General features: G+C 36.9%; 1 protein-coding gene, 1 long non-coding RNA gene and 2 other non-coding genes across 5 annotated transcripts; 1 reads left to right on the top strand and 3 right to left on the bottom strand.

The window, feature by feature from the left end:
- Nucleotides 1-1,404: 1,404 nt before the first annotated feature.
- Nucleotides 1,405-5,669, bottom strand: RPS3A (ribosomal protein S3A). The gene is made up of 6 exons (XM_019722862.3): nt 5,511-5,669; nt 4,674-4,777; nt 4,100-4,287; nt 2,428-2,636; nt 1,744-1,853; nt 1,405-1,569 (listed from the first exon to the last, which is right to left on the bottom strand). Exons 1-6 carry the CDS (start codon nt 5,570-5,572, stop codon nt 1,448-1,450), a joined length of 795 nt encoding a protein of 264 aa, XP_019578421.1. The 5' UTR covers nt 5,573-5,669; the 3' UTR covers nt 1,405-1,447.
- LOC141572959 (small nucleolar RNA SNORD73) lies at nt 2,051-2,122 on the bottom strand. The gene has a single exon (XR_012498548.2). It is a non-coding gene; the product is annotated as a small nucleolar RNA SNORD73 (small nucleolar RNA).
- LOC141572960 (small nucleolar RNA SNORD73) lies at nt 3,351-3,419 on the bottom strand. The gene has a single exon (XR_012498549.1). It is a non-coding gene; the product is annotated as a small nucleolar RNA SNORD73 (small nucleolar RNA).
- Nucleotides 5,661-20,011, top strand: LOC109442603 (uncharacterized). 2 transcript variants are annotated; one of them, XR_002136639.3, is made up of 4 exons: nt 5,661-5,808; nt 6,372-6,463; nt 9,646-9,766; nt 19,021-20,011. It is a non-coding gene; the product is annotated as an uncharacterized LOC109442603 (long non-coding RNA). The 2 variants fall into 2 exon arrangements; XR_016019071.1 differs by having other exon boundaries at nt 5,705-5,838.
- Nucleotides 20,012-27,957: the final 7,946 nt, after the last annotated feature.

Consider the following 27,957-nt stretch of genomic DNA (forward strand, 5'->3'; position numbering starts at 1 on the left):
CATTATCCTTAAGACTCAAAGCAGATAAGACCAAGCTGTGGTAATGACATCATTCTCTCCAGGTTCCAAGACTGGGCCAACTTAGTGGAGATGGGAAGGGGGCATAAGGGGGTTGCAGCCCTTAAACTGACCTGCTAATCCCTGGTGTCACTGTTGATGACTAGATAGCAACAGATGGGCTAAAAAACCCATCTGAAAAGGAGACATCTCATGACCCATTTTCCCCCCAAAAGGGGTACAGGTCACTTCAGGTGAGCACTGGTAAAAGTCCAAGGACTGAGCCCAATACTAAGGTCTTAGGATGAACTAGCGAAGGAGTAGCCAGTCATGTAGCAGGAAAATGCTGAGGTGAGATTTGTGAAGTTAAGAAAAACAGGAGGCAATCATGTCAAAAGTCAGTAATGTAAGTCAAATGAGAGAAGGCCAAGAAAAGACCGTTGGACTTAGCAACAAAGCCACTAGTAATCTAGAGAGCGACAGCTTCCTTAGCGGTGGTGCTGAGTCCAGTGGCAGATGCAAGTAAAATTAGACACAAAAAAATATGATTAACTCTTGGCTTTGCTGTAGGGATTTGAGGTAGAATATAAAGGTAACTGCTGGAGCCATGAGCTTGATTAGGCAGGAGCAGGGAATCCAGTGCTCAAATAGGAATGCTGTCCTAGGCACAATTCATCCAGTGACAAGGCAGTCAGAAAATGTGAATACATGTATAGATGGAAGTCATAGGGGTTTGTGAGAATCTTTTCTGCCTGGTTTAAAGTTTCTTAATGATTATAATAAGCAAGGTCATCAGCTGAGAATGAAGAGGTTTGAGGAGAGAAAGGGTATGGAAAAGAATGAGTGACTGGAGGAAACAATGGATAGTGAGCAGCTTTAAATGCCCCCTTATCAACAGACCAATAACCAGTTTCTCGAGCCACATTCAGCTTTACAGGGCAGGTGCACAGTGGAGCATTTTACAGTGATAGCATTTGAATTTGAAAACGAAAAGCTAAGAGCCACTAGGCTCTTTCCATTATTCAGTCAGTCTAGCACAGTGGTTCTCCAAGTATGGTCCCTGAGCATCAGCATCACCTGAAACACTGTCAAAAATGAAAATTTCAGGCTTCACCCTAGAACTACTGAATCAGACATTGTGCAGGCAGAGCCCGCAAGTCTGTTTTAACAAGCCTTCCAGGTGGTTTAAGAACCATCTAAAAACTTAAGCGATGTTGAGAAAGTGTTTCCTTTTATTAACCAACCAGAACACCCATAGCTCACTACAGCTTAAAATACTCGCTACCCTTTCTCAACTACTTAGAGCAACAGATAAAATCTACACAAAGCAGAAAAGTTCATGACTATCAATTCAGACCATCTGATGCACCAAGCTGTCAATTCTTTTTAAAAAAAATGTCAGAAACAAAACATCAACGGGTTTTATTTGTCACCATGAAAAGTCGGATTTTTAAACAGATTCTTGGACTGGGGGCTCATATCCATCAGCTCGTTCAACTTTAGCACCTGTCTCATCCCCAGTAGCTTTTCCAGAGCTGCTACCTTCACCATGAAGCTCCATGAGTTTTCCCACTAAAACAAAGAAAATATTGTTATGGCATACCATACCTTGCAACAATGGTCTTCAACACTACATAGGCAAGACAGAAAAAAAGAAACCATCAGCCTCCCCTAAACCAAAAGGAAATAATGTATTTGGCCACACATTTTTTTTCTTTCAGGAACCCTGTGATTTTTCTCACTTACATTCAAACTTGGGCTTCTTCAGCATTTTGACCTTTCTAACGAAGACATCATGGAGAGGATAAATAGATTGGCAAGCCTTTTCAATGTCTTTTCCAATGCTATCAGGAATCCTGCAAATCAGTAATGATAGATTAGAATAAATCTACACATATATGAAACCCCACAAATCTCAGGTATGATAGCTTTACAGGTGAGGATGAAATGATCTGAACTATACAGCTACTTAGTAGCAAAGTTAGCATTTGAACCTTCTGAGCCTAACTCTTACGTGCCTTTTCCATTATACCCTCTGAGCCTACTGCATGGGAATATCAGAAAAATGTTTACAGTTTTATCACTGGACGTCATATGGGACCGAAACATTTTGTCATCACTCATTCCCATACATTATTTATTGCGGAGGGTTTTGTCCATTCAGTGCATTTTCTAATTAAGGCAAAAGCATTTCCTGTGCTTCAAGTATCCCTGAGTGCCACGAAATAACTTTATCCAAAAAAAAGGATAAAGCAGCCAAATCAACATTTACTGAGCACTCAGCATGCTTTTATTTTAAGGAATGTAGCCAGATAGTTTCAAAGACAGGATTTAAGCACAGGTCTGACCTCACCCCCGTCTCATATGCTTTCTCTCATCGAAGGGATAATGGGAGATTCAGGGTTGTGTTGTGTGAGGAGAAATACTTACAATTTATTGACCACTTCTTTCAAGTCATTTGTCTGCACCTCTCGGGTCATGATTTCCATCATCTTCTTCCTGATTTGGCGGACCTGTTGATGCTGAGCATAAGAAGTCTTCCGAATCTGATTGTTGCGTTTTTTAGTAAAACCAACACAGAACAGACGAAGTAAATAACCATCGGTAGTCTTGACATCAACATGAGCTTCAATCATGGTCTAGTGAAAAAGATACTGTCAGATATACCAGGTCTTAATTTAATCAAGTTTTATCCCTCAAATTCTAATATAAAAAGGCAGGACGGTCAAGTACTCATTTCACATACAAGGTATAAATTACACGTCTAATTTACAGAATTAACTTCCTTGAAGTTAACGTAGCACTAAGTTACCCCAAATTGTTACTATGCTTCATATCCAATTAAGTAAGTCCTCTCAACAGTCTTCCTTACTCCTCTCTAGGTGACTTTTCTATCCCCAATATCACTGGCAACAGCACCCACCCCACACCTTTTACATATACATGCCAGTCTTTAACATCCTGCCCTTCCCCCAATCTACTGTACGCCTGCAAGACAAGAGGAAAACTACAATATGGACATCTACACTTACTCCATCTTTTAAAAAAAATGTGTTTTGAATAGATGATGTTGTAATAACACGAAATGCTTATTACTTTTCAATGTCCTTTACATTCCAACTAAAGCCATGCCGAGGATTAATACTCGATTTTACAGCTAAAACGTAATAGAAAGTCCGTAACTAGTCATTATTACTGCCTAAATTAAAAAAAAAAAATCTTATGTAGCAACAAAAACTGAACTGCCTCCTTTGCATTTTGTAAATGTTGTATCTTAGTTTAAAAAAGCGAATATAATTACAGCAAAAAGACATTAACACAGTCCCAGAAATACAACCATAAAACCTTAGGAGAATGTCAGAAATGTAACAATACTATCAGTATTTATCATCTGGGACTGAAACATTTTGTCATCATTCACTTCCATAAACAAAATATCCCAAAACTGAATGATCAGCTGGACACATGTGAACCAATGCAATTTCCTGCAATAATCATATTAATGTGCTAAGCATGTTTACATGGATTTTTTATTTTACCTCGTAACTCCATGAGATGATACTCTTACATATATTTTACAGATAGAAACCAAGGCTTAGCAAGCTACAAGTTACTTGCCAAAGAGAACACAATTGGAAAATGGAGCTAAGTTTCAGCTTCACACCACAGGCTCTGCTACTCCTATTATCCTATATTGCCAGAGGAATCAAGATTAGCCCAAACCACTGTTTCCATTTTAAAATTCGTTAAGACTTTGAGGTCCAAATAGTCTGAAGAAAGGCGAAAGGGCAAACCTGTATCTAGACATTCTTCAGTCAGCCACAAATCTGTGCAGCAAAAACTTACTTTGATGAGAACCCAATGTTAAACCTTGAATAATTTAAATAAATAGGAAGATCATGGTTTGCTCACTGCTGTTGCTCAAGTTCAGAGTGCCAATCCCAGAATCGGCACTCAATTATAGCAAGAAAACATCAAGGATTTAAAATTAAATCTAAACCTCAAGGGCACGATTCGCTCCTTGTCATTATACAGTGACAAGACGTTACACCTTGGTCACGCATGCCACAGCACCATGTACACTACGAAACCTTGTTCTCACCTGCCATTTTTTGACCATGGAGCACATTTTGTCCCGGGTAAGATCCATGCCATGGAAATTAGTCAGGCAGTTTTTGCCCTGAACGTCCTCAGTAATTAACTTGAATTTCCTAAATGCAACTTCATCATTCTGCAGATCAGCTAGGCTCACTTCAAAAACACGACCCTTGAGACCATCAGATGCAATTTCTATGAAACAAGAAATTGTCTCGTTAAAATTAGGAACCACATAAGCAAAGTCAAACCAACCAAAACGATGTTCATGCATGAAGATGAACTTAGTAAAGAAGTAAATGGTGAATTATATAAAGACCTTAACATTCGTTAACCAAATCCATGGACACCAAAGACTGATAGGGCTCATCAGCTCAAAATTACCTATGCAAACTTTCTTATTAATTATAAAAGTACCACGTTGCTTCTACAAGTGTTGTATCAAACACAAGCACCACCGGGGGCCAGAGCTGCAACAAGACCTGGTATTTCCTTGGTCTCCCACCGCAAGATCATTAGTAGACCAAGATACATACACATCTCAGTTAAAGAAAAATACAAACCAAGAATAAGATACTCACTGGTTCCTTGTGTTCTTGTGACTAGAGTTTTCCCAATATTTCTTATATTGAACATAGCCGGTGCTTTCACATCATACCAATCTTTCTTAGAAAATGGGTCAACCCTGGATTTAAAATAAAAAAATGGTTGAGTTTTACAGCAGGTCACATACTGACTTTACTTTCCTCATTCGAACGACTTTAAAGCACTAAACGGCATATAAACACTGCAGTAAACTATTCCTTTAACAGTGAACTCGGGCGCATATGTAAATCTACCTTTCCCCACTGTTTTTCACTGTACAGGCCAGACACGTTAAACCAAGCCACAAAGTATACACTCCTCACCCCAATCGGTCCTTCCATTACACTGCCTCCAAATAGCATGCATGCTTCTTTAACTTCACTGGTACAGAAGACAAACACTGGTAATGGGGGCTCTTCAGAGGGCCTCGCGTAGCTGCTTGGGGCTCTCGGGTTCCACCCGGCCCAAGCTGGGGGGTGCGGGGTCCTCGGTGGATAAGAAGGGTGGCTTCATCAACTCCAGCTCTTGGAGTGCCATCGATTACCCGTGCAACTTACGAGGCCCGTGAGCCCACAACACTGACACACGCCCGCCAGGAGTCGCGGCGGCACTCCAGCTCAACAAGGGCACGCACACGGCCCAGAAGAAAGACAGCCGGCCGCCGCGACGCAGCACCCAGGTCTGCCAGGCAGCGGTTCGGAGCTGAGCAACCCGACACGGCCAGTGCAATCCGACTGGCATCCTCGCCATCCGGCCCACGCCGCGACCCAGAACCCGCCCGCCGACTCCAGCAGGACTCCAAAAAGCGGGAGGCTACGAGAGTCGCCACTTACACTTTTTTCTTGGCTCCTTTCTTGCCGCCTTTCGTAAGGCGCTTATTCTTACCGACCGCCATGGTGCTGCTCAGAGAGCCAAAAAGGCGGAAATACAACTCGCGCGAGAACTTAGGCGTACGGGGCGGGGAAGCGCCGTCTACGTAACCTTTGACCTTCTGCGTTTTCTCGGTCTGAAGAATATCGCGACAACAGAAAGACGTCTTCCCTCGACTGTAGCTGCGACAGCGCCCTCAAGTGTAGGGAGGCTCCTCCGTGGGAATCTGCGCTCCAGTGGCGCGGTCTCTGGCAGCCTGAGGTATAGGTTTCGGGTCACCGACTCCCGGGAGTAAGTTTCCGTGGAAGGTGATGCCCACTCAACATTTTCCAAAGCTGAACTCACCATCTCACCTTTAAACGTGTTGCTTTTCGAGAGCATGGGATTTGGAATCAAGAGACCCAAGTTCAAATGCTACTTTCAACAATATTTAGCCTTGTGATCTGTCTAGACTTCAGTTGCCTCATATTTAAAATGGAGATAGTAATATAATCTACCTCACAAGATTTTTAGTAGGATTTAATAAGTATTACTTTGGAGATGCTAGTCATGTTCTGCTTGTTGAGATGGGTGCTGGTTAGTGGGATATGTTCGCTTTGTGAACACCCATGAGCTATACTCTTATTTGTATACTTTATTAATGTTTCTCAAACATTTATATATAGTTGTTTTTAAGTGAATTGAACTCAGCTGACTGTTTCCCGGAGGGACTGTGGTTCCGGTGTTCCCAGGTTTTTTCAAGAAAAGTTGGCCATTTTGTGTGCATGAAATCTCCAAATTTTTTCAGTTTTTGCAACTAATCAAAAATGTTGTCTTAATTGTAGGGGTTTCACAAAATACATCCTGGCTAGATGTCCGCTAGCTCCAAGCGCAGCCTCTGGAAGCCGGCCCATACAGGCGTGGTACTCAGCCCGTGGTATGTTGAGTTCCCTTTTCTAACTAGCCCTCTGGCAAAAAACCCTGTGACCAAGCCAGAAACTCCTACTCAATGCCCCACAAGCCTTTAAGTCCTATAATCCTGTCCAGTTCTTCTAGCCTCCACCTCCTACTACCCACACCTTCTAAAACAATATTCCTGAATTTCCAGTCCTATCCTAAAATCTTTCAACAATTCCATTAATCTCAGTTGCTTATAGGATAAATTTGAAGTTCTCATTTCACAACAATATGAAAATACTTAACACTATTGAACTGTACACTTAAACATGGTTAAGAGGGTAAACTTTATGTTAGGTTTTTTTACCACAATTAAAAAAAAATCAAAGTCCTTAGCCAAGCCTACAAAAACTCTTATCAAGCCCTACTTACTTGTCCCTTTTCATCCTCACTATTATCTTAACCTTTACCAGGTACTCCAACTCCAGCCATCCAGAACTATTTAAAATTACCTGAACAAAATGCCGTGTTTCCCCGAAAATAAGACCTGGTCGGACAATCAGCTCTAATGTGTCTTTTGGAGCAAAAATTAATATAAGACCGGGTCTTATTTTACTATAAGACCCGGTCTTATATAATATAATATAGTATAGTATAGTATAGTATAGTATAGTATAGTATAGTATAATATAGTATAATACAAGACGGGGGCTTACATTAATTTTTGCTCCAAAAGACGCATTAGAGCTGATCGTCCGATTAGGTCTTACTTTTAGGGAAACATGGTGGTTTTCTCTTGTCTTCATTCCTTTTCCCTCATCAGCAGGCAAATACCTGTGCATTTTCAGGACAGATCAGCTTCAATTTTTTCTTTCAGTAAGAGGTTGATTCCAGACAAACATGGTTGCCCTCAGACCTGCTCCCAGGAGACGTAGCACTACTTAACTAACTTCTTAGTAACTATTGATAAAACTTGTCCCTTTCTCACTGTGAGTGCAAGGGTACACAGTACAGTCGTTTTCATATTTATGCCCATCACTTAGCACATAGTAGGCCCTCAGAATATTTGTTGGATGAACACATAAGAGATAGATGATATCAGTGGTGTTCCATCAGTTTTCAAACTTTATGGATCAATCCAGATTTTCAAAATAATTTTGGGAAACAACAGGACAAAGTTTTAAATTTCACCAAGTTATAAAACAAAAGCAGAAAACAACTGCCATTTATTATCAGCATCATTTTAAAATTATTATTTTGACCCCCAAAATAAAAATAAAGAACATATCCTCTAAAAGGTTGGTCCTTTTAAATAAATAAATCAGCTTTATGAAAAACTACAGACATTATTTTTCTTGTCTGATTGCAGACTGGTGAAAACTAGTGACCAGGGGAGTTAATGATTCCTTCCAAATATAATATTGAGTCTAATAAACTCTGTATTAATTCTATACCTATAGTAACCTTGACTAGGTTTACTTCATAGGTGGCAGGCAGTTCACTAATTTAAACTTTCCCAGTGGAAAATGTTATAGACTCCCATATTACCTACTACAGAATAAAACCCAAATCTGCCTTCTTGCTAGTCTGTTTCTTCTTTCTGCTGAAGAATGAAAAAGCCACATGGGAGGCCTTAATGAAGTCAGCTGCATCTAGTTCATTCTAGCAACACCAGCACCAAAGGGATTTATCGAAGGTCTATATTTCAATTCTCAACTTTGTTTTGTAATAAAAGCTTTTATTTAAAAAAAATTAAATTTCCCTGACACATTAAGTGGAGCAATCATCAGTGTTAATTTAATTATATTGAACAAAAGACAGCATGGTGGTGTAAAAGGTCTCAACTATCTGATAATTTTAAAATTAAGATAGAATAAAACGGAATAGAAAAATGTCAGAATATAGCAGACCTAGTAAGGTGTCAATATTTCATTAATTTTCTTTTCATCTGTGACTAATCTATTGAATACATTCAATGATTTTGGAATTTTGATTACTGTGTTTTTTATTTCTAAATGTTCCATTTAGTTCTTTTTCCATTTATATCATTTTGTAGTTATTCTTTGCAGGCATCATTAAACCCAGATAGATTTAAACCCAGTCAGCAGAATTCTTTTACAGTTACTGTATAATAATAATAGTATCTGAAGTCTCTTCCAGTTTTTCTATTGTCTATTTTTGTGCTGGTTCTCCCTCACAAAAGTCTACTTATATTGAGCCCCTAGTTGCATATTAGTGTAGTGGTCATTTTGTTTGAGGTCTAGGATGAAGATACTCTCTCCCAGAAAGAATATATATATCCTGCTAGAGTCCTACAGGCATTTATTAGGTTGGTGCAAAAGTAATTGCAGTTTTTGCAATTATTTTTAACCTTTTAAACCACGGTTACTTTTGTACCAACCTAATAATAGAGCTTTTGGCTTTAGGCTTCCTGGAAAACTCATGTGGTTCCAACCCAGCTATAATTCCGGGTTGGTGAACACATGGAAATGCTGTGTGCTCAAAGGGTTAGAAGCTCCATGCCCCTTCTCCATACTTTGCCTTATGCATCTCTTCTATCTGGCTGTTCCTTTTTAAGTCAGTCATCTGGTAAGTAAAATGTTTCTCTGAGTTCTGTGAGTGGCTCTAGAAAATTAGTCAAACCCAAGGAGGGGGGGTCATTGGGACCTCCACTATAGCTGATCGATCAGAAGCATAGGTGATAACCTGGACTCGAGATTGGCATCTGAAGGGGAGCAGCAGTCTCGTAGACGTGAATCACGATCTATGGGTAGATAGTGTCAGAATTGCTTGTTGATTTGGGAACACACACACACACACACACACACACACACACACACACACACACAGGAATGGTTTCCAAAATTAACATCATTTTCTCCCAGTCTATAAATACATCCTGATCTCATTTTCTTTCCTTCTCAGCTGCAGCCCATGGTTTTCTCACCAAAATTCTCTACTTCCTTGCAGCATTATCCTTCTCCAACCCTGCTCTGAAAACCCTAAGCCTAGTTTAATATGAAGCTACCTTCTATGGTACTATTTGCCCCTAGTTGTTTCATTCTTATTTGTATCTATAACCTTATGCAGTCCCCTTTCACACTGACTATAGGCTTGTTCATGTGACTTGCTCTGGTCAAGGGACATTAGCAACTATGACTTGAGTGGTGGCTTAAAAAATGCTGGTACACACAGGGCTTGCTCTCTCTTTCTGCTCCTTAGAACACTGAGCTCACTGACTTGAGAAAGCTGAGATGGCCTGCTGGAGAATGAGAGCTCATTTGAAGCAGAATAAGTAGACGGAGCTGAGGTCTCTCCAGAACAACAGCCTACCAACCATCAGGTAGGCATTTGAATAAGGCCATCCTAGACCATTTAATCCAACTGAATTTGCCCAGGACAGAACACATAGAATCTTGAGAAATGTTTGTTGTTTTAAGTCATTAAATGCTGGGATAATTTGTTCTGCAGCAAAAACATACATTTTTCTTCATCCTTACATTTACCCTTACCCTCATAGCATGATTAGAAAAAAGTTCACATTTCTGACTGGAACTATTAGAAATGAATAGCATCACATCTCAATTGCATCTTTAGGGCCCCTGACAGTCCTTTTACCTGTCAGCCACTCTTTCTTTGCCCCTCAATGACTGACTGTTTAATCCCTCACATGTTCCTCCCAGCCCCACCTCAGTCCTATCCCTTTTCATGTTTAGACAATGACCTTGCTGCCTACTTCAAATAATGTGGGGCTTGCAGGTTACTGTATGGACTCTGCATATTTTTCTGTGTGGGATGAGAAGCCACTAGAAGATTTTGAGCAGCAGAGTGATAACTCTGGCTGCTATGTGGTGAATACAATGTAGTAGAGAAAAAGTAGAATCAAGAAGGTAAAGAGACAGTGGTAGCATGGTGTAGGGAGGTAGAGGCGGAAGTGCAGAAGGTGGAGAGAGGTGGAAACAGGGCATCATTCATGGAGACTAAGATGCAAATAATATCTTCTGGAGTTGTGAGATGCACTTGCCCTGGGTGGAGGGATGCAGTGAGATTTCTGGCAGTATTTTGAAGATAACAACCAACGGAATTTGCTGGTGAATTGTGTGGGAAGAAGAGGAATCAAGGATAATCATATGTATTAAAATGATATTTTTTAATTGGTGCTTACCTACCCTACTCCCTCTGGGCATAAGGTAGGCTATGTCCTAAATATCTTTCTTTATATGCTAGTCTTGAGTGGATGGATGGATGGATGGATGGATGGATGGATGGATGGATGGATGAATGCTAATTAATATTACTACTTTACAACACATTACCCATTTTCTTTGGGAATATAGCTTTTCTCCTTTTCTATTCATAAGGTAAAAATAGTATATAATAATGAGTTCTATTGTAGAGTTGTTATAAATGGGATTATTGAAATGTACTCTACACTAGTGCTTCCCAAAGCACAGTCATCAGAACAGTTACAGGTCAACAAACTGTTATCATTTGGTAATGAGCTAAGGAGCTTTTGACAGAATGAAATCAATTGTGTAACTAAACACTGTTTAGTTTAGCTGACTTTTTTCCTCCAGTAAAACTTTGTCTATTAAGTACGCTGATTTGCACTCTGTCTTAATCTCCTTACCTTGTCAAGTGGCACCATTTGTTGCAGAACCTCCAAGCAAGCTCTCAAGGCTCGTTTGTAGAAGAACATAAGATAGTCAAGTTTCCGAGACTCCATACATATCCAAATGAGGTGCTGCATGTGGCAGACTACCTTTCTTTAAATAAAAAAGTAAATACATAAATAAATAACACTATAATGAATACATGATTGCAGAAATAAAAAGCTTGGACGGGAAGCACCAGAAAGAACCTTGAATGTGCTGATTTAGATCAGAAGCTTGGTTTATAACAACTGAGTATAATAATGGAAACGGCTATAGGCAAATTTCTGTGAGGAGTTCCAGGGACCCCAATAGTCCCTGAGAGTAAGTTTGATCTGTCACTTAGGGGATAAATTAGTGGTCTGGAGAAGAAAGGATCTTGGTTCTGGAAAGAATTTAGTCTGGGCTTGGGTGGAAATATTTTTGATTAACAGGAGAGAATAGCAACATCAAGGGTCAGATATAGAGAAAAGTGCTTTTGACATGATGGGGAGTAAACAAAGGATGATTTTAAAGAAAATACATTCATTTAATCACGTATTTAGTAATTCATTAGTGGTAGGCACTATGAAATGGGGGAAACACATAGGCTGTGCCTTCAAGAATCTTAGCATGCTAAGGAGAGTAAGTAATATGGGCCTGTACACTTACACATTGCCTAATCTATATATGGATTCTACTCAGTGACACCTTCAAATAGGACAGTAAAACAACAGAGGATGTACTACCATGAAGTCCAGGCATAACCAAGTCAAATTACAAAGTGTTCAAGAACATGATGCATGTTGTTTAAACTTTTGGTCAGAATAAATATCCACATACACACTTCCTACCCCCTGCTCCCAAAGTCCATTATTGCAAATTGTGTAGAGTCTCCTCTTAAATAGCATAGAGATCCTCTTAAAAGGGATCTCAGCAATGGTATTCATTGCAACAGATTTTTACTTGTAAATCAGATATTTATTTATTCAATAGTATTATTTAGATGCATAAAGACAAAATAAAGGTCCTTTATTTTGAGACCTTCTCAAAAACTTTGATACTATGTATGTATAATTTGCAATTAATTGGCATGGCTTCAATACCAGCTTCCCCTCCAACTAGTTTTGTAATCACTGGCAAATTACTTAATCCCTCTGAGCTACAGGCCCCTGTAAAATGCAGATAGCAATGCCTGCCCTATCCACCTCACAGGATTATTGCCGCTCTCAGTAAAAAATACACAGAACAGTGATTAAAAAAGAAAAAAGAAAAGGAAAAAACTAATTTTGGGCCTTGAGCATATACCAGCATCCAGGGTAATATTTAAATGGTCACCTAATTTTTCTGAGCTCCTTGAAAGATGAGCTCAGACTGCATTTCTCTTTTTCTTTGTTAAGCTACCAAATAACCTCATGTTTTCTATTCCTATTTCTTTGTCTGCATTTTTCCTTTCTAATAATTGTTGAAATGAAAAGTAGTTTAAGTGTTTAGGTCCCTAGTAGTTACACTGAAAACATTGAGAAAAAGGGACACACTTCTATTATGGCAATGGGAAAGAAAATGTTATGGAAGTCCTGTTCTAATAGAATTATTCACATTATCTCACTTAATCTCTTTTAATCCTCACAGCAGTGCTGTAGGATAGGATTATTAAATGAGGAAACAAGACTCAGTAGTTTAGAGATTTGCCCCAAATCACAGAGATGTAGGCGAGGAGCTGAGATTCAAACTCAAGTTCGATCACAGAGATTAACTTTTTTTTCCTCTAATATTTCCAGATGACGTTGATTCTGCTGGTCTGGGGTACATGTTTTAAGAAATACTGGGCAAAACTGCTGTGTTTATCACTTAGTATCTGTAATACTGCATTAAACATTGGGTTGGAAACCCAGAATATACTGTCTAGGGAACAACTTAGGTTATCTCTCTTGAAACACACACACTCCTTTTTTGTGCACTAAAAATAAAAGAGGAACAAAAAAACACATGAGACATATAAATAACAAAAATTAAAATGGCAAGTGTAAATCCAATTCAATAACATATGTGAATGGATTAACCAATCCAATCAAAAGGCAGGTATTTGGATTAAAAAAAAAAGAGCCAATTATATACTGTCTAAACTTTAGATTCAAAGATACAAATAGAAAGTCAAAGAATGGAAAAGGGTATATCATGCAAACAACAAAAAAAAGCTAGAGTGACTGTACTAATATCAGACAAAATAGACTTAAAGTCTGTTAACAAAAAATGCTATTGGAGGTAAAGAGGGATATTTCATAATGACAAAGGGTCAGTCAATCTATCAGGAAGCTATAACAATTGTAAACATCTAATAACAGATCATCAAAATGCTTCAAGCAAAAACAGAAATGAAGGGAGAAACAGATAGCTGTACAATAATAGGTGGATACTTCAATACTCCTCTTTGAAAATGGATAGAACCACTTGAGAGACAACCAATAAGGAAATATAAGAATTGAACAATGCTGTAACCCAACTAGATCTAATGGACATTTAAAAGCATTCCACCCAACAACAGCAGAATACACAATTTTCTCAAGTGTACATGGGAGATTCTCCATGATAGACCACATGCTAAAGCCATGAAACAAACCTTAAACACTTAAGAGGATAGGAATAATACAAAGTGTGTTCTCTAATAAGAGTGGAATGAAATTAAAAATCAATAACAGAAAGGATTTGAGGAAATTCACAAGCACGTTGAAAGTAACCAACATATTCCTAAACACCCAAAGGGTCAAAGAAGAAAGCAAAAGGGGTAGTAGAAAATACTTTGAGATGAACTAAAATGAAAGTACAATATGCCAAAACTTATACAATGCAGCTTAAGCAGTGCTTATAAGGTAACTGAACATGCCTATATTAAAAAAGAAAAAAAAAAGGAAAGATCTTTAATCAGAAACTTAACCTTCCACCTTATGACACTGGAAAAAGAAGAGCAAACTAAATCTTAAGCAACCATAAGGAAGGAAGTCATAAAATTAGAGGAAATTAATGAAATAGAGAATAGAAAAACAATAGAGAAAATAATTTAAAACAAAAACTGGTCCTTTGACACCATCAACAAAACTGACAAACAGATTGACCAAGAAAAAATAAAAAAGACTCACATTATTAGACTCATAAATGAAATAGAGGACATTATTGCTGACTTTACAGAAATTAAAAGGATTAGAAAGAATTACTATGAACAGCTGCATGCCAATAAATTAGATAATTTGTGTGTAATGGACAGATTGCTATAAAGACTGGAGCTACCAAAACTGATTCAAGAAGACACAATCTTAATAGGCCCATAAAAAAATATCTTGGTAATAAAAAAAGTCTACCCACCCACAAAAAAAGCCAAGGCCCAGATAGTTTCGCTGGTGAATTCTACCATCCATTTTAAAGAAGAATTAATATGAATTCATCACAAACTCTTGAAAGAAAATGGAAGATGAGGAAACACTTCCCAACTCATTCTATGAGGTTGGTATAACCCTGACAACAAAACTAGACAAAGATGCACCCCCCAAAAAAGAAAACTAAAATCCTCATGGATCTGAAGCAAAATCCTCAACAAAATACTAGCAAATCAAATTCAGTAACATATAAAAATTATACATCATGACCAAATGGGATATATTTCAGGAAAGTGAGATTGATGTAATACCTGAAATCAATAAATGTAATATACCATATCAACACAAAAACAAAAACCACATGATCATCTTAATAGATGCAGAAAAAAACATTGACAAATCCAAAATAATTTCATGATAAAAACACAACAAACTAGGAATAATAGGAAACTTCCCCAACCTGATAAAGAACATCTGTGACAACTCCATAGTTAACAGTATACTTAATAGTAAAAGACTGGGTGATTTCTCCCTAAGATCAGAAATAAGACAGGATCTCCACTCTCACTGCTTCCATTCAACATTATACAGAGGGTCTAGCGGGGAAATTGGGCAAAAAAGAAAAAAATAAAAGGCATCCAGACTGGAAAAGAAGTAAAATTATAATCACAGATTATATGATCTTGTTTTTGGAAAATTAAAAGAAATCCACCCAAAATTATGAGCGCTCATAAACTAGTACAGTAATATTGCAAGATTCAAAGTCAGTATACAAAAATTATATATTTTTATACACTGGCAATAGTCAAAATGAAATGAAATAATTTTACAGCTAAATTTTACAGCTGAAATTATTAAACACCTAGAAAAATAGAGTTAAATCCACATGACCTCAAATTTGTTCATTGATTCTTCGATGTGTTGGTTAAAAGCACAAGTAAAAACGAAAGAAAAAGATAAATTCTGCTTCATCAAAATTTAAAACTTTGCTTTAAGTGATACTATCAATAAAGTGAAAATAAAATCCACAGAATGGGAGAAAATATTTGCACATCATATGTTTGATAAGGGATTTGTATCTTGAATATGTAAATAACTCAATAAGAAAACATAACCCAATTAAATGGGCAAAAGATCTGAGTGGACATTTCTCATATAAAGAGATATACAAATGGCCAGCAAGCACATGTATAACTGAATGCCATCAATAGTCATTAGGGAAATGCAAATCAAAATTATGATGTGATATTCATACCCATTGAGATTGCTATAATCAAAAAGTCAGATAACCACAATTGTTGGTGAGGATGTGAAGAAATCAACATTTATACACTGCTGGTGGGAATGAAAAATTGTGCAGTGGCTGTAAAACAGATTGGCAGTTTTCCAAAATGTTGCACCTAGGGTTTCCATGTGACCTGGCAGTTCCACTGCTGGATTCATAACCGAAAGAATTGAAAACACAACATGGATGGATCTTGAGATCATTATGCTAAGTGAAGTACATCAGACAGAAAAAGTTGAGAACCATATGACTTCATTCATATATGGCATATAAAACTGAAGGCAACAAAGGAATAGGACAAGCAAATAAACTCATAGACAAGTTAGTGGTCACCAGAGGGTAAGGGGGGAGAGGGGATAATAGAAGAGGATAAAGGGGGTCAAATATATGGTAATGGAAGTAGAACTGACTCTGGGTGGTGAACACATAATGCAATATATAGACGATGTATTACAGAATTGTACACTTGTAACCTATGTAGTTTTGTTGACCATTGTCACCCCAATAAATTAAAAAAAGAATTGAAAACATGCGTTCAAACAAAAGCTTGCTCACAAATACTCATAGCATTATTCACAATAGTCAAAAGGTAGAAATAATCCAAATAGTCCAATAATAGATAAATGGATAAACAAGGTGGCATATCCATACAGAGGAGTATTATTCAGCCATAAAAAATAGCACATGTTACAACATAGATACACCTTGTAAACATCATGCTAACTGAAAATCCAGACACAAAAGGTCACATACTGTATGATTCCATTTATTGAAATAACCAGAGTTGCCAAATCCTTGAAGATGGAAAACAGATTAGTGGTTCCCCAGGGCTGGGGGTAGGGAGAAATGAGGAGTAACTGTTAAATGGCAGGATTTTCTTTTGGGATGATGAAAATATTCAGGAATTAAGACAGTGGGGATGGTTGTACATGTACATTTGTACACATTGTAAATATGCTAAATGACACTAATGGTGAATTTTATTTGTATTTTACAACAACAAAAATAATAATAGCAGCAACCCATGTACCTACTATACAGTTTAAGAAATAAACCTTTCTAAATATATATATAAAAAGCAAACTGACTTCAATAATAAAAATGGATTTTTAAATTTTTTTTAAAGCAACTTAGAGCTTTTTACTGCATATGGCATGCCAGATGCCAAAATATATAGTTCAGAGTCCTTTGGTAGGTTGTGAGGAGCCATGGTAAATTATTGAGCAGTGAAGTGACACAATCAGAACTCTGTTTTAGGAAATCCATCTGGCATCACAAGATTAATTGGAGAGAGATGAACTGGAGGCAGACCTCTTGTAATGAGGTCCAATTTAAAGCCCCTTGAAGCCTTAAATTGGGCATGGTAGGAATGGAAAGAAACATGAAAGACTGTATTTGACCTTTTGTCTTCTTTTATATCCACTGCACATACAATCAGATTTCTGTTGTAGCAGGAGTTAGCATATCAGAAGATACATAACAGTATTCTTCTAGATACAGGAATATCTATAACTTCTCAAGGAAAACATCAGACCAGGAAATGTCGAGCAGCCTAAAATGTTTTTTGTTTGTTTCTTTGTTTGCTAAGCAAGGAGTTGACAGTATTTACTTTCTTAGTCTATCTCTAACTGACCTAAGATAAGCAGCAGCTATCATTTACTAATCATTTGCTAGGTGACTTACACATTTGTACTGATCAGCTCACTTAATCTTTTTTTACAACCCTGTAAGATGAGTACTACTTAGGTCCATTTATAGATGAGTAAATGAGTTCAGAAAGAAGAAGAAAGTTGTCCCTTAAGATAAGGAGAGTTGGACTTCATACCTGACTCCAAAACCTGTGCTCTTAAGGAAAAAGGGCGGGGGGAGGAGGGGCAATTAAAATTGAGAAGCATGGTGTTTTGGCCAAAACTAGTCATTCTCTATTCCATCTGAGCTTATCATAGTTTTTCTTTCAGAAGGGCCAGGGTAAGCTTACTGCTTTCTGGACGTTTCAACGTATTTATTTTAATTAGTCCTTTGGGGACTCACAAAAAAGACTTATTTATGTGCATCTCTTCTAAGTATGTTAAGCTGTTGCATTATAGGCTGAGAAGGATAAAGCTTCAGGTTATACTCCTGAGGTAGGGGGTGAGGGCCTCCACCAATGAGTTGGGTTTTTACTGTGCAAAGTATCAGAAGAGGTGGGAACTGAAACAGGAAACCAGAGCAAGAGGGCCAGGAGGGGGAACTGCAGGTATTTGGCTGTGAGTCATTCTGTTGTTTTCTTGAGAGTTTATTTCAAGGCTCTCCTGGAAGAACAAGAAAAGATGACCTCTACAGCCCAGTGACAGACAGGCCTAGGCCCCAAAGCTGAAGATGAATGAGCCTTATCTTAACAAAAGATTATCTAGGTTCATGTTACTCTTTTTGTTAATTTTCTTCTTGTTATCCCTTGACCTTTGGTAAAATCTTATTTAAATGTTTCAGCCTGATTTAACTAGGTCATAGGAGGTTTAAAAAAAAAGAAAGAAAAGAAAAGCTCTGTCCAACTTAGACCAGAGGCAAAACGATTCTGGGGAATAGGCCCCCTTGAGTCGAGTTTGGTGGTGGAAGCATTAATTGTGAGCTCCTAAAGGGAAGTTAAAACCCAAGACTTCAAAATTGGGAGTCAAACAGCCCAGCCACTTCTCATCATTGTCCTTGGGATGGTCTCTTGCCTTCCACTGTTAAGGAGACGCGATTTGTGTTAAGAGGACCAGGGATTCCTTATTTATTCACCTCAGAACAATGTTTTTCAGTCTGCAGGTCAGAGCCATCAGTAGGTCATGAAATTAATTGGGGGATGTCAGTCAGCACGTGTTTTTAAATGAGATACGATTAAAAACTATCATGCACTTAGAAAGTTTATTCGTTTTTGAGCTTTTGTTTCAGTTTTTAAAAACTATGCATGTATGTATGTTTGGTCATCATACATGTGTCTTACTGTGGGTTATGATTAGAAAAGTTTGAAAACCAGTGCAACAAACACATATCTAATGAAATCAGGATTGATTATCAAGGGGGAAAATCCTTACAATCCTTATTTTTTGTTGTTTTACTTTATAATTTGTACACGCACAGATTTTTCCCTTTAACACATGTAAAACATAACCTCCCTTAAAAAAATTCTTTTGGGTGCTTTCATTCAGGAATTTTGCACTATTTAGTAGTTCACAGCTCTGTCAACACCTTTCTTTGGCCTGCCAGGAATCTGCTGGTGAGGTTAGGTGCCTGGAAATACTGATCTTTGGTGGGATTTGAACTTCTTTAACCTCTTTGCTTCTTTCAGGAGTCACATCTGTGTCAGGATTCACCCATGCCTGCTGATCGACAGGGACACTGAGATTCTTCACCTGAAAGACTGCCAGTTGTAATCTAAAGACAATGAACTACTACTCATCACTCCTGAATTGCTTGGTCCTTGTAGTCTTTATTGTGATGCTAGATAAACTGAAGTGTCACTCTATAATTTAAATATCTTTCTGGGATCAGGACAGGTCACAATGCCCATGTTCCCTTGAGTTCAATAGCAAGTATTTATACCATAAATTCTGAACCTTAATCATACTGAGTTACATGTGATTAAACTGTTTCATATATGTATGCCATAATTAATGTGAATTCATTTATCTCTCAGACATTTTTCATCACTTTATAAGCCAAGTACTCAGATATATCTATTTACCACAATAACAACAACACCTTGGTTATGGCTTCATGGCTTGTGGGGGTTGGGGTGGGGTGAGGAAGTTCTTTACCATACAGAACAAAAACATTAACTGGTATCTCTTTACTGATATCATTCAATAATTATAATTTATAACAATTTATAGGCATTTTAGGGAAAACTAAGGAAATCCCAACAAAAGCAAAAATCTTACTGAGTGTAAATAATTGACTGAAATTTAATCCACCTCAGATGACTCCTCTAAAGCAATCATGATTATTCTATTCCCTTACCAGTAATTGGTTCAAAATTCGGCATGTGACCAATTGTGCCAGGGTTCTTAGAAATACTCCCTCACTCCTAAGAGTGGTCTTCTTTCTCTGGATGTTGAGATGCCTGGGTTATGATGCCAAGGCTTTCTGCTGTAATCTCTCTATTGCTTGAGGATGAAACTGTTACCTGAAGGATGAAGCTCTGTCTGAAGGATGACAGAGTAAAGGGACGGAAGAACCCTGGATCCTTCATGACATGGTTATGCAACTGCATCTATCAACCCTGCCCTACCTCTGAACTTCCTTGTTACATGACAATAAATTTTCTTATTGCTTGAGTATTACTGGGTTTTATTAATTATTTACAGCTACCACATTCTAACTGATCTAGTGAATGTTAGTGTCACATGGTAACACTGATTCTCCTTAGATGCTGCTAAAATGCTTTCTTCTACTCCTCCTAAATTTTCAGTGTAGAGAACCCTCTGGAGAATACACATGGCTTCAAAATTTTAGAAACTCCCAGGTACCTAGCCCTCAGTATCTTGTCAGGATTAGTTTATGTCTGTCAAAAGCTGCTATTTTCTCCTTTTTAGTGACTGACCTCCGTTGCAGACTCAGGCCAGGTTTGAGAATTTAATTCTTTCCTTAGCAAGAAGCATATCAAAGTTCCCAGGTGTCAAGATCCTGCTTGCTGCCGGTACCTATATCTGTTACTTTGCTTACATTCTGAACTTTTTTGACTAGATTGCTTGAATAGGTTTCTGATTCCATATTGCCCTTCTTTCCTGTGTTACAGACACAAATTGAAGAGACTACTTCCAAGCTTACCTTCAAGAGCTCCCTCATTTTTTAAGCTTCACTTGCCTACCTGAATTCCTGATCCATTCCTTCTCTGACTTTCCATGTCTTCATGTTTACTTACAGCATGATAAAAAGTATTTACAAAAAGGAAATGACTAGCCCAAAGTACATTGGAGAAGTATTTCAGCAGGAGTGACCACAATAATGGTTCATACTTTTTTATGCCTGTTTTCTTGAGGTAAGGAGAATTTATAAGCTGTTAACTTTGAATGCTCTGCATGAACTGTTGTAAAAGTTTCAGATGCATATTGAATTAATTTTTTTTTTTTTGTTTAACTACCATAGTTTCCAACAAGAGAGGAAAAAATAACCAAAAAGATTTACTTCAAGAGTGACTGTTATTTAATTAAAATATCATTAGCGATAGTTCACTATTTTAGGTTAATAACTTCTTTAATATAGCCATTTGTCATTTATAGACAACACCCCATTAACCTGAGCAATCACCTCTGTTTTCCCTTCAGTTCAATTTAGTCAGTTTTAGGGGTAATCACAGATTTTTCTATGGCTTGTGTTTGTAAAATAACTTCTTGCAATCTGCTTTATGTGCATTTACACATAGGAAAAGAAGTCAAAATATATTACAGAGCCTTTATTCTTATATATTAACTATGTGAAATTTAATTTCCTACCCATCAAAATACTTTTCCTTTTAATTATCAATTAGTGTTTTTTTTTTAAATTCTTCTTGTAATATACTCCTGAATTACTTTTTTACCTGTTATAAAATTCTAGGAAACTATTCATTATGTGTTAGGAAAACATTATGCTTGATCCAGATCTCCAAGGCTTGTTTAAAAAGCAATTTATCATCAAAATTTTAAAACTTTTGTGCTTCAAAGAAGTAAAAAGACAACTCGAAGAATGGGAGAAAATATGTGTAAATCACATATCTGATAAGAGACATGTATCCAGAATGTATAAAGAGTTCTTACACTTAGTAATAAAAAGACAACCCAATTAAAAATGGGCAAAAGATTCAAATAGACATTTCTCTAAAGATACACAAATGACCAATAAGCGCACGAAAAGATGATCAACATCATTAGTCTCTAGGGAAATACAAATCAAAACCACAATGAGATAACGCTTCATACCCACTAGGATTGATGATTATAATGAAAAAGACAGACAAAAACAAACAAAAAAAACAACAAATGTTGGTGAGAATTTGGAGAAATTGGAACCCTCACATATGCTGGTAGGATTGTAAAATGATGCAACCATTTGGGAAATCAGATTGGCAGTTCCTCAAGTAGTTAAACATAGTTACTATATGAGCTAGCAGTTCCACTCCTAAGTATAAACCAAAGGGAACTGTAAATATGTGTCCACACAAAATTTGGATCCAAGGGTTCATAGTAGCATTATTCATAATAGCCAAAAAGTGTAAACAGCCCAAATGCCTGTTAACTAATGAATGGATAAACAAAATGTGGTATATCTATACAATGGAATATTACTGGTCCTATTATGGACTAAATGTGTTCCCCCCAAATTAATATGTTGAAGCCCTTACTTCCAATGTGATGATATTAGGAGGTGAAGCCTTTGAGAGGTAATTAGGTTTAGATAAAGTCATGGGAGTAGAGATTCCATGATGGGACTGGTGCCCTTTTAGAGAAGGGAAGAGACACTAGAGCTTCCTCATTCTGCTATGTGAGGACAGTGAGAAGGTGGACATCTATAAGCCAGCAAGAGGGCCATCACCAAGAACCAAATTTGCAAACACTTTGATCTTGCCAGGGCTGGGGGAAGACAGAAGAACGAGTGACTCCAAGTAAGTGTGGAATTTTTTTTTTTTTGGGGGGGTGATAAAAATATTCTAAAATTAAATAATGGTGTATAATTCTGAATATACTAAAAATTACTAAAAAGGTGAATTGAATGATATGTAAATTATGTAGAATCTCAATATGGAAGCAATTCAATTTTCTACCTGTTTATGTTCTGTTATTTAACAAAACTTTTAATTCTAGAAATATATTCAGAACCAAAGTAAGAAGTACATAAAAAATATTAATAATCCACAATGATGAATCATCCAAATTCACATTTTACTCTCTCAAATATTTTCCCCTTGATTTGCACACATTTGTTTCCCCTGAAGTACTGTTCTCTGCATTGAAATAACAACTACCACTAGAATTCTCTCTAAATGTCCTTGAGGAGGTGAAGGGTTCAATTAAAGTAATAGCCCATCTATTGCCACTGACTGGGGAGAGAATCAAACTTAGCTCTCATTTTTATCTGCTGAAACCAATTTATTTCCAAACCCTCAAAGAGATTTCAAAAAGAACCCAAGTGTAAGTTATCATCCAAAGAATGCAGTCTCTGTCTTCTGTTTCAGTAAGACTCTTAAAAAGGGAGACATTTTAGAACCTTTAGGTTCCAATTAAATTTGCTGTTTATTAAGTTTGTCACCATTCCTTAGTAAATGTAGATGAGAATTCCATAGTAAATGGATCATGGAAGAAACACAAATGAATTATGAAAAGATGCTTAACCTCACTGAAAATTAAGGAAGTGTACATTAATATAACAACAAGAATTAATTTCACTCCTTCCAGACTGGGAAAGATTTAAAAGATTGAGAATATTTAGTGTGGAAGAGAATATTTGGAAAGAAGCACTCTAATCTTATTGTGAGAATAAAAAGGTATGATTGGTTTGGATAGTAACTTGCGATGCTGATTATAATTTTAAATATGTATACCCTTTGATTCATTAATTTCTTTTCAAAGGATCTATTTTAGATAAATATTTTCACAAGTGTGCAAAGATAAAAGCACAAGAATACTTACTGGAAGTTTATTCATAATAATGAAAATTGGAAACAACCCAATAATCCATTAATGGGACAACGAATACCGTATTTTGTTTCCTCGTGAGTATTCTAATTTCTCATTAGGTGAAAAAAGAAAGTGGTTTGAATAGGATGTATTGGATGAATAATATTGCATTTTTGTAAAGTCAGTATATAATTTCATATAATCCTAGTACATAATAGGTGCTCATTAAATATTTAGAATAGGTTAGAACTAATTAATATCTAGGTTAAAATGTACACTTAAAATCTAGAGGTTTGTGCAAAAATTATCAGAAATTACCAATAGGAGTTGTTATAGTATACTTTTATTTTCTAAGTTACACATTTCTGAAATATTTGCATTTCTTATAAAGACTATGCATTTCATAATCCAAAAAGAGTATTTCTTTTTTTAAAAGATTAATGATTTTAGGGCAGTGAAGTTACTCTATATGATACTATAATGATACATATACTCACATGCTATTACGCTTTTGTATAATTCTATTATACAAAATTGTACAATACAATTCTATTATATTGTATATAAAATATACAATACCAAGACTAAGGTAACCTATGGACTGTGGGTAATTATGATGTGTTAATGTAGGTTCATCCTTGGAAAACAATTCTGGTGACGGATGTTGATAATGGAGGAGGCTATGCATATGTGAGGGTGGGGGGTACATGGAAATCTCTATACTTTCCTCTCAATTTTATTATAAACCTAAAACTGTTCTAAAAAATTAAGTCTTTTAAAAGAAAAAAATAAAGGAATGAAAATTGCCAAGTATAGCAATGGACCAGGACACAGATGCACATTTAATTTTGCCTATGCATCCCTTCTCTACAATTCCTTAAAATTTTAGATTAGAATGATCAGAGAAGAGAGTCAGAACTGTAGGAAATTCATAGAATCAGAAACTTTGAAATCTGAAAGAAACTTTTGTTCAACCACTTCCTTTTACAGACCAATAACCAAGCTAAAGAGGAATTGATGACTGGTGTAAGGTCGTTCCATAGAGGTAGTGCTATGTCCAGAGCCTGGTCTTCTGATTCTTAATAAAACGGTTCTTCCTGTTGAAAGGGGGAAAAGATTTTTGAAACCTCTGCTTTTCCCGCTTATCAAAAACCTATGCAATTTTATTTTGGTTGGATTCCTGAGTCAGATGAGTGATTCTTGATTTGAAATGCACTTCCTTAATTTACAGTACACAACTGTACTGTGCTACTAAAAATAGCCGTTCAAAAGATGTTTGTTTTGTGTTTAGCAAATCCAGTACAACACAGCTACATTTAAAGATGTCACTTTATTCATATTTATTTTTTAGATTTTCTTTTCCCTCTATAAAAGAGAAAGAAATTATTTGGAAACTGAAGTAGACAAGATTTGTAATACTAAAAATTTTTTATATTGTTGATTTTAAAATGTAATGAATTGTGCTGTCTTTTTAGTCTAAAAATTATTGATTGTGTCATAATTTTTTAATTTGTATATTCTCTTTGTATGCTAACACTTCAATTAGAAACCAAACGAGTAGAAGATAAATCTCCAAGTGGAGACTATCTCTAATATTAACTTATTTAAGCTGACTTAGAACAGTAAGATTTTTTGTTGTTAGAAATAACTGTGACTTTAAGTAACTCAGAGAAATAGAAAGTAGACTAGACATTAACTCTATTCAGTTCCTGCTAGGCTTGGGTCCTCAGGTTGAAAGGGCCCTTAGTGACCCTTTAAATTGTAAGATAAAGGAGGTAATTTAAAAAAAAAAAAGGTATTAGAGATAAATGAAATAAAATGTCAGAGATAATTCCTGCCTCAAGGTTCAAAGAACTACGTGCAAAATCAATGGCTGTGTAAAACAACTTTTTGTGTTTTAATTGACCACAAGTGCAACATGAACCATTGGTGCAAAACCACCATTCAATCTTAGGCTGCAGTTATAGAAGGATGGTGTTCACAATTGAAGTAGGTAGCCTTTAAGATAGGCTCCCAATGTCTCTTGCCTCCTGACGTTCAATGTATCTGTGTAGTCCTGTGGGCTGGACCTGGTGATTCAATTCTAATAAGTAGAATTTTAATAAAAAGAATATTGCAGAGGTGATGGGATACTTCTTCTGAGATTATATTATTAAAAAAAAAAAAAAAGGCACATCTGTTTCTCCTCTTTCCCGCTCTTCCTCCCCACTCCCTCCCATCACTTGCTGTATAGTGAACAAAAACTGTCAGGATGCATCATGATGGGAGCAGTTCTATGGAGAGGCCCACATGGTGTGATAAAGAATTGAGGCTCTAAATTCAATATCCCCTAAGAAAGTTAAGCCTGCCAACAACCACATGAAAGAGTTTAAAAGAAATCCTTTTACCACAGTTGAGACTTAAGGTGACTACAGCCCTGGTCGATGACTTTACTGCAATTTCATGAGAGACCTGAGCCAGAATCACTCAAGCCCTTTCTGAACTCCTGACCCATACAATTGTGAGTTAATAAATGTTTGTTGCTGTTTTAAACTTAAATTTTGAGGTAATTTGTTATGTAGGAATAGATAACTGATACAAGGACAATAAACTACTAGTACCATGGAATTCAGTACCCAGACGACATCAAGAACATGTATTTTCTTCAGTTCTGGGTGCTATCTTTAAACGTATTGACAATCTAAGTCTATCCAGAGAAGGGTGATAAGGGTTGTGAAAGAACTCAAAACTGTCACACAAAGAATCCTTGATTGAACTCAGCGCATTAGTGTGGAAAAAAAGTAAATTTAGGGAGGAATTTGATAGCTACTCTCAGGTACCATAAGCTCCGATGGAAGAACTACGAGAAACCTGGAACTTGAGAGCTGGAAGAGGTATTCAGTTGTCCAACTCCCTCACTTTACAGATCAGAAGAGTGAGGCTTAGAGTGGTTATGATTCTGACCTGACATCACATGGCTAGTCACTGGCTGACCTGTGAAGATAACTGAATATCTAAATCAAGGCAGTTCTGCTTTTTGTAGCTCCAGGGAATTATTTATAGAAAGACCAACTTGAATTAGTTCTGAGAAAGAACTTTCTAGAAATTAGAGCTCTTCAACAATGAAATGGACAGCTATGTGGTATAGGGGGCTCCCTAATACCGGAAATGGTTAAAATGAATGGCCTGGGTACCTGCTTAATTTGACGTTAAGTTGAATCAGGTTTCTTCCAAGCTTCCAACCAACTCTAAAATGTGATTCCGTATCAATTTTAAGGTTAAAAAGAATATATAACAGACCCTTATTTACCATGGCAGTAAAAATAGAATTATAGAATCTTGAAAACAAAACAAAACCCACTTTATAGAACTAAACAATACCTTTCCATTAAAGAATACTAGTGTAAAATACAAGCATAGTAATCATTATAAAGATAAGAGTAAAGCTCTGAAAACAAATAATTTTAGTTTTCAAGAAACAAAAAAGGAAGAGAAATATATAAATATTTGTAAAAAGGATACTACAGTGAAATATACCCTATGAAGTGGAGTGGAGAACATAGTGTCATCTTATTTACATCATAATGAACAGGTTTAGGAGTTTCCAGTGTAGGACAGTGGGTAATTATGGTGGAAATTCTATATATAATACTCTCTAAAGATAATTAAAAATCAGAAGATGGGGAGGCTAAGAGATAATTCCTACAATTAAAGTGCAATGTAGACAGTACCAGCATGTATCACCGGAATAAGACAACAAGGACTTAAGCAGCTCAACTAGAGCAAAGATTGCAAGTCACGCTTAATTGTAGAAGAAGTGCTTTTTAAAAGAACCATTGTGCATGGTTTTCCATTTATCAGATCCTCCAGAATGAAAAATAAAAAATCACACTCTGATTCAAGTTGCTTTTCATCTATAAATAATTATCTCTCACCATAAAATTCTTTGATAAGTAATGAAACATTATTTAGAAATAAATTCACAACATTTATAAACCCAGCGGCTCATATTCATGATAGAATGGGGCCTTCCCCATCTCAGTAATGGCAACTGAATTCTGCCAGCTCACTTTAGAATTGTCCTCAACTCCTCTCTCTTATTCATATTCCACATCCAAAACCTATCATCTCTACCTTCAAAATATACTAGATTCAGATCTGACCACTTCTCCGCACTGCCACTGCTGCTACCCTGTTCAAAGCCGTCATCACCTCTTACTGGGATTCTCCCCATTGGCCCTGGTACTTTCGCTTTTGCCCTGCCTTCAGCCTATTCTCAATCCAGCAGCCAGACTGACTCTTTAAAAAATTATGCCAGTCCTGTCTGCTCAAGATCCTCTCATGGCTTCCCATCACGCTCTTCACAGTGGCCTGCAGGGCCATGCACGATCTGGCCCCTTAATTTTCTACAACAATCTTCACTGATTCCACTGTACTCAAACTGGCCTTCTTCACAAACTCACCAGGCATACCTCCATCTCAGAGCCTTTGCACTTGCTGTTCTCTCTGCCACAAATGCTCTTTCTCAGATCTCAGGTCTCATGTTCTTATTACCTAATGCTTTGCTCAAATACCATTTTTTCAGTGAGACCGTCCTCAACCATCCTATTTAGAATTGCAAGTTTCATGATGTACACATTCCTTGCCATTTG

Source organism: Rhinolophus sinicus, chromosome 15 (assembly GCF_057876585.1).
Source record: "Rhinolophus sinicus isolate RSI-liver-muscle chromosome 15, RSI-T2T, whole genome shotgun sequence".
Taxonomy (NCBI): Eukaryota; Metazoa; Chordata; class Mammalia; order Chiroptera; family Rhinolophidae; genus Rhinolophus; species Rhinolophus sinicus.

Bases quoted from the DNA above. Each gene is read 5' to 3' on its own strand.
- RPS3A (XM_019722862.3), bottom strand. From the start codon at position 5,572: ATGGCGGTCGGTAAGAATAAGCGCCTTACGAAAGGCGGCAAGAAAGGA. The intron at 4,288-4,673 runs GTGAGTATCTTA...CTTGTTTCATAG, and splicing joins CACAAGAACACAAGGAACCA to AAATTGCATCTGATGGTCTC. The intron at 1,854-2,427 runs GTAAGTATTTCT...ACTGATTTGCAG, and splicing joins AAAGAAGTGGTCAATAAATT to GATTCCTGATAGCATTGGAA.